The sequence below is a fragment of the Sinocyclocheilus rhinocerous genome, unplaced genomic scaffold (genome assembly GCF_001515625.1).
Source record: "Sinocyclocheilus rhinocerous isolate Xijiao unplaced genomic scaffold, SAMN03320098_v1.1 scaffold366, whole genome shotgun sequence".
In the NCBI taxonomy this organism is placed as follows: domain Eukaryota; kingdom Metazoa; phylum Chordata; class Actinopteri; order Cypriniformes; family Cyprinidae; genus Sinocyclocheilus; species Sinocyclocheilus rhinocerous.
This window is the reverse complement of record NW_015660877.1, coordinates 617,080-624,335: the sequence shown is the minus strand read 5'-3', so window position 1 is coordinate 624,335 and position 7,256 is coordinate 617,080. Positions and strand designations below refer to the sequence as shown.

At 35.3% G+C, this 7,256-nt stretch overlaps 1 protein-coding gene across 1 annotated transcript; it reads left to right on the top strand.

Moving 5' to 3' along the window:
- The first annotated feature begins 4,800 nt into the window (after positions 1 to 4,800).
- On the top strand, positions 4,801 to 5,973 carry sf3b5 (splicing factor 3b, subunit 5). Its single transcript, XM_016534687.1, has 2 exons — positions 4,801 to 4,992; positions 5,505 to 5,973. The coding sequence occupies exon 2, from the start codon at positions 5,523 to 5,525 to the stop codon at positions 5,781 to 5,783; it is 261 nt and encodes an 86-aa protein (XP_016390173.1). The 5' UTR covers positions 4,801 to 4,992; positions 5,505 to 5,522; the 3' UTR covers positions 5,784 to 5,973.
- Positions 5,974 to 7,256: the final 1,283 nt, after the last annotated feature.

Below are 7,256 nucleotides of genomic sequence, written 5' to 3'. Positions count from 1 at the left end.
AGATATGATAATGTATTAAATTTAATCAAGAAGACGGATTCCATAGCATGAAACCAAGAACATTTTGGTTGATTGCTCCATTTGAATGAACCAGAGCTTTATGCTCATCTTCTCTTTTCATCCCACCCACTAGCTTTGCTGAATACAACATAATTAAAAGTTTGACATGGATTCTATAGACTTGCAGAGGGAAAAAGTGCACTGGAGGGTAAATGAAGCCTGAGGTAATAAAGATTGTGGCTATAGTAATTTAGTCCATTGAATCTTATGTAATTAATCCTAAAATGGCTCAGAGTGTGAAAGAGCTTACACACAGAGTTGTTTTACGACTCCTCGCTTTTTTTGCCCAAAACATTTTAATAGACTGACCGCCCCGTGTGTCCACCCAAATTAGAGTAGTAATACAGTCAATCCTAAAATTAAACTAAAGAATTGACTGCCTCCAAGTCAGGTTTGATTTAAATTACTGGTTGCTTAATTAGAAGAAAGCCCTATAGTATTTTTCCTGTCCACTGCAAATTTAAAATGTAATCAATAATGGTAAGTCATAGCAACAGTTAAAAGTAATAGTTCACTCCAAAATGAAAAATCTGTCATTATTTAATCCCCGTCATGTTGTGTTTCAACTGCTTTGCCTATGTAGTAAAAGTCAAGAGGGTTCAATGGGCTCTCAAAATTTCTTTTTTGTTCTGCAGAAGAAAGGAAGTCATGGAGTTTTGGAACAATATGAGGGTGAGGAAATAATGACAGAAATTTAATTTTTGGGTGAATTAAAAAGCAACACACTCATGGCCATTCATAACTATTTGACATTTTGGCAAAACAGTGGTGAATTCATATACATTTCTGATCTTATTCTTACATTTACTATTTGCTAACGCCCTACTGTCTTTCATGCTTAGCATTCTTCTAAAAATTCAAATTGTGCAAATTCATACAAATTCACCAGTTCATCAAACCATAATGAGATCGGGCTATCTGCATCCTGCATGCTTTCTCAGTTCTTTTTTTTTCTCAGTTTAAGCCTTTTCCTCTCCAAACGCGGTGCACTGTGCTGGTAAAATGAATGAGGCTGTCAGAAAGCTAAAGAGGGGTGATTTTCACACCCCCTACCATATGTCATTGTGAGGACAAAAGAAAAACTGTGGACTTTGTGCCAATAATGACTATTTTTAATGTGCAGTTCTCAGCTATCACATGCATATCCACGGATGCCACCGACACCTGGCTCTATTAAAGGACAAGTGCTCTTATACAAGCCTCTGCTCTTATCTCTGCCTTCTAAAAATTTCACACAATATATTGGTGATTCAAAGAGAAAATCATTACTGTGATCAGCAACACAGAGCTCACGTGTTTTTATAGTAATGACGCACATGGTTGTATATGAGAAAGCACAAATATCGCTGATGGCATGTCTTTTTAGGTGCTTTACTGATGCTCAATATGTCCCTAATATGTTTCCTGTCAAATGTGAAATTTTGACATTTTAATCGCTTTAAGATGTTTATAATTTAGAATGTAGATAAAGCTGCTTTTAAAAGATGCTTATCAGATATTTGCACACAAGAGCACTTTTATAATGTGCTATATAATCCAGAAAAATACATTAGACAAGTTCTGGTTCGCTCTTGCCACATGCTTTCACAAGTGACATATGGAAGAAATGAACAGCAATGTTAATGTGTGGATACAAAAAAAGCCTGTTTTACTGCAACTGCTAGTCAGAATGAAAAGGGTTTGATCACTGATGTCAGCTGTAGAAGATGGCAAACTCCATTAATGATAGATTGTTGATATTAAGAACAAAATATGGATAACAGAAGTAAGATTGCATCTAAATTACATTAATGAGACAAAACAAAACCCAGAGTCTGATTGCATTTTGATGTATGACACATACATGTTTTTTAGGACCAAGATTCTTAATGATCTTCCAAAAGGAAATGAGATCTGGGCCCATATTCACAAAACATTTTATCTTACCACAAAGAGTTCTCCTAAATAGCAGTAAAAGTTTTTAGCTAAGAGTTCTCTCTTAAAACCAATTCACAAAGCTGCTGAGACAAACTTTTACTAAGGAATAGAGAGAAGTCTTAGCTAAGAGTAAGGGGGCAGGGTTGACCTCGTTGCTATTGATGATGTCTGCATGCTTACTAACTATGCACACAGTGATTGGCTGATTGTCTCTGTCAGAGATTTATACATAGAAATATTGTACAGTACAATTTTATGTTGCCATATTCAAATAAAGGTTTAAAAATAAAAATGTTAATTGCCACATTCAAATAAATATTTTAAAATGCAGGCTAAAAGTCACTAATTAAACAAGTATACGTTTAGCTAATTGTCAGCCTCTTACATGTATGCTTCTTGTAAACAATTAGTGAATATGCATATAAACAGCCTTTTAATTAACAGAGTGGAATAATCATGGCTGATAGTAAGACATGCAAACGTAAAAGACAACCAAACTAAATGCAAGAAGAGCTGTTACTTCTTGCCCAACTGGTTAATGAAAGCAAGGATATAGGGTAATCAAAGGAAAATTGCCCACGACAAGTTCTACAACTAAATCGGCAAGTTATGAGCTACTTTTAGCCTTAAGATGTTTTGTGAATACGGGCCCTGCATGCTTTCTAGAAGGGATTGTAGTTCTTTCTCTCATTAAAGCCATTAAGTACACAGTTTTGTACCTTTTACCTTTATATTTTGTCTAATTTTAAATTCATTTTTGCTTCAAATCAAATTTGTAATGTTGAGATACACCTCATTGTTGGTTAGTTTGATTCATGGCGTATAACTCTTTAACAAAAAGTTTTTAAAATCCCTGGGGAACATAAAAAAACATATGGCAACATACCTGTGTTACTTTTATGTTTCTTGTATCACGCTGAGGACTTTTCATATAATCAAGATAAGTTAAAATAGCTCATTGGCTGTCTTGACTAAAATGGTTACTACAACTACTGACTGTAATAAAAGTTGGCAGGGAGGACAGTATTAATTTTAATATAGGCTAAAGGCTATATGATGAGCATACAACCTTTGTCAGATGGCTAGAAGCTCAGAAGTCCAGTTTTATTAAAAGAAACCTGAATTGAAATTAATGTAGGCTATAGATTAAGTTTCTATTGTTGTATATGTAATGTTTGTCCTCATTTGTAAGTCGCTTTGGATAAAAGTGTCTGCTAAATGACTAAATGTAAATGTAAATGTAAGGTTCATCCGGTTGCTGCAAGGCGGACTGTTTTCCCTTCACTTTTTTTCCTAGTGGAATCTTTCCAATAGTCAAGTAAGATAATATTTTAAACTCAAATCAATATTTCATGTTCATGGAGCTGTGTAATAAGGTGGATAATCAGCCAGTCGATAGCACTATAATAAACCCCTTCAGAGTGATCAGGGCCCATATGTATAAAACTTCTTAGAAATACTCTTAAGAATAGTCTTAAGCTTTGATTTAAGTGTCAAAAAATTCTTAGTAAAGAGTAGGACTTTTCTAAGAGTAGGAGACTTTTATAAAGAAGCTAAAAGCAGCTTTCAGTAAAGTCTAAGACTGATTCTTAAGTGTTGACTGAGGCGACACTTAAGTGTTGTGAACTAAGGACTACAATGATGTCAACCCAAAATGGCCGACCTCGACCTCTGAAACAGCCAATAGTGAGCCTGCTCATATGAAGTCACAGCAGCACAACACCAATCATTTAATGTAAATACAATAAAATCATTTCATTAAGACACTGAAATATTTTAATATTTAAATAAAAAAAAATGCTTTGCATTGTGCAAAATTATCACTAATTATTACTGATGCTTTATTTTCAATTGGTATGTCTCCTCGTTTACAGTTGGAACAATGATGTGAACATGAGTTCCATCAATGGCTCCAACAACAGGAAAGTCCACAATCCTCATAAAAGTGGCTTTTTTTTTGGAGCATGGTTTGGCGGTTAGTTGGAAAGTCAATGAACTGCAATATAGTAGTGGTCAAAAGTGATGTTTGACATCTTCAAATTTGACATCTTCACCCCTAATAAAAAAAAAAGGTGCAAGATTTTGTAAGCATATTGCATAGTTGCTTAGAGTCAGTTGTTTTATTTGTGATAATAATGCAATGAAACATTTCAAATTGTGCGGTCATAATTTTTTTGCCATGCTGTCATACAAAGAAATTATGAACATATGCAAAAACAAAAGGACCAATGAAATATTAATAACTTATGTTGTAGTCAATGTGACAATGTTGCCAATTTAGTGATTTTGTCACTGGATTTAGTGACTTCCTCACCCCTCCCAATCACTCTCTCACTGATCTATATTTATATTTATTTCTGCAGTTAGAGCATTGACTTGTAGAGTGGAAGAAGTGATTACATTTCTTCCTTTGTCCGTTACAACAACAACAAAAATTTGACTAACTTGACAAACAAGTTTGTATCATTTTATCAACTCCATATCATCATATAACTCTAATATGTCATATCTTCGTTGGAAAGTGTTTGTCTCCTCCTCTTTGCTGCCAGCTTGTTACTCCTAACTAGGTTAAGCGACCTCTCCAGCTCTCTTAGATAATTTAGGAGCTGAGACCTAGTCTTGACACTTAGGAACCTTTATGAATCACTCTTATTCTTAAGTCTAGGAATACGAGTAAAATTACGTCATTCTTAGAACTGTGACACACTTAAGACTAAAATTGTACTCTGAGTGGATTTATACATACGGCCCCAGGACTTACCACGCCTCATTTTGCTGAACGAGACTCAAAGATCCGAGTCGGTAAAATGATCCGAACTTCCCATCACTAGCCTGCAGTTCATCCGATCGGAACTCTTGTCTACGCCAATGTTTTCCACAGCGACAGATATCTGAGTAACTCCTTCCGCTCCAGCTCCAGCCTGCGTGCGCACAGCCACAAAGCTAACAACACCGAGTATTATTACAGGAACCTATCGTTTACTTTCCTCACATTTGACTCCGGTTTTACTTTAGGTAAGTACACGAATAATATCTGCATACAATAACCAATGACTGTATTGTGGTTTGAAGAAATATTTGATTTGAAAGAATGTTACCAGTTATCAGCTGAATTAGTTTAACTAATTAACTTAACAAGTAAATATATGCTCAATCTCCACAACGTAGTACAAGCTGATTGTCTGACTTTGTTTTATTGTTTTTCTTTACGACAAGACTAATTAACTGTTTTGCTTTTCGACTTGTTCTTGATGTAAGCCATTTCTTACTGTACTTTAAATATTTCTCTTCCTTAAACACACAGTCTGGTGTTATTATTCCAGAACACACTTTAAGTGTGTGTGTGTGTGTGTGTGTGTGTGTGTGTGTGTGTGTACGTGTACGTGTACATACACACAATCTAATAAAAATGCATCAAATACATCTTTAGTGAAATGGTAGATCTCATTTGTTGAAGATGAGGAATAGGAATAAATCTGTATACCTCAGAAGGGCTTTAAGTTATTGTTTTTCTTTCTTTTTATCAGAAACACAGATAGTTGAAGATGACGGACCGTTACAACATCCACAGTCAGCTGGAGCATCTGCAGTCGAAGTACATAGGCACAGGCCATGCAGACACCAGCAAATGGGAATGGCTGGTTAACCAGCACAGAGACTCATACTGCTCCTACATGGGCCATTTCGACCTTCTCAATTACTTCGCTGTCACTGAGAACGAGAGCAAGGCTCGGGTCCGCTTTAACCTGATGGAGAAGATGCTGCAGCCGTGTGGTCCACCAGCTGACAAACCTGAAGATGCTTAGGACCGTTTTGACTCGGTCCCTACAGCCGGATGTTTTCTGTTCATTCAGTGCTGGGTGACCTTTGAATCCTCTTGCTTGTGAACCAGTCAATGTTTTCTCCTTTTTTATGCTTCTTTTTTTGTGATATTTTGTATAGATTGTTGAATTACAAGTGTATTTGAAGAAAATAAAATTGATACCCTATCACAAATGCTTTGATTGTATTATTATTATTAATTTTGATAATTACAAACTTTTTACAAGAAATTTATACTTGTTCAACAAGGGCCCAGTCATCTGATCAAAAGTGACAGAAAAGACTTTCATAATGTTACAAAATGTTACAAATAAATTGTTCTTTTGAAGTTTCTATTCATCAAAGAACTTTGAAAAAACAAAAATGTATCATCTTTCCACACTAAAAAAAATTAAATGTTTCTTGAGCAGCAAATCGGCATATTAGAATGATTTCTGAAGGATCATGTGATACTAAAGACTGAAAAAATGGCTGCTGAAAATTTAGTTTTGCCATCACTGCAATAAATTACATTTGAAAATACATTTTAAAAAAAAGACGACAATTGTTTTAAATAATAAAACAGTATTGCACAATATTACTGGTTTTTTTTTGTTTTTGTTGGTCAAATAAAAGCAGCCTGGTGAGCATTCTTTTTTTGTATGATTTTTTTTTTTTTGGTGAATAATAAAAAGTTGCTAACAACCTGTTATATATAATGTAGTATGTTAAAGGGATAGTTCACCCAAAACTGACAAAGTCATGCTGGTAATGCTGAAGAATGCTGGTAATCAACCAGTTGATGGTCCCCATTGACTTCCATAGTATTTCTTTCCCTATTATGGAAGTCAATGGGGACCATCTGTTTGGTTCTTCAAAATTCTTCAATTTATCTTCTTTTGTGTTCATAAGAATGAAACTTATACAGGTTTGGAATGAGGGTGAGTAAATAGTGACATTTTTTTTTTTTTTTGGGGGAACTATCCCTTTAATGTTCTTAATGGAAGTTACTATTATTATTAAGAAAATTAGTTATCTTTATTTTGGGTGTCTCTGGTTTGGCTGAGAGTCTGAGTGGGGGGTCTGAAACCCTCCACTATAGCAAGGAAATTTAAGGTTGGTCTAATAAGTGATTTACTTTCAATGTGAAAACGGATCCATTTACATGATCATGAGATTTAAAAGTATGGAAAAGCTGCTTCGATTTGCTGTGGCATATTGCTCATTTAAAGGAAAATCAAGCAAATGCATATAAAAGGAGTGGATTTTTCCAATGTTTGTCTGGATAAATCAGTGCAGAGGAAATTTCGCATCACCATGACTTCAGTGATAAGAGATTTGCAGCATGGCGGTCAGCGGTTGCCACTAGCATAGCAGGGCAAATCCTCGCCAGCTGGCCACACAGTTTGAGTTAGTTCTGCAGTGTCAGGATCAGGAATAACATACTGGCACAGCAGATCACCGGCTGTGCTCGTGCT

Bases quoted from the DNA above. Each gene is read 5' to 3' on its own strand.
- sf3b5 (XM_016534687.1), top strand. From the start codon at position 5,523: ATGACGGACCGTTACAACATCCACAGTCAGCTGGAGCATCTGCAGTCG.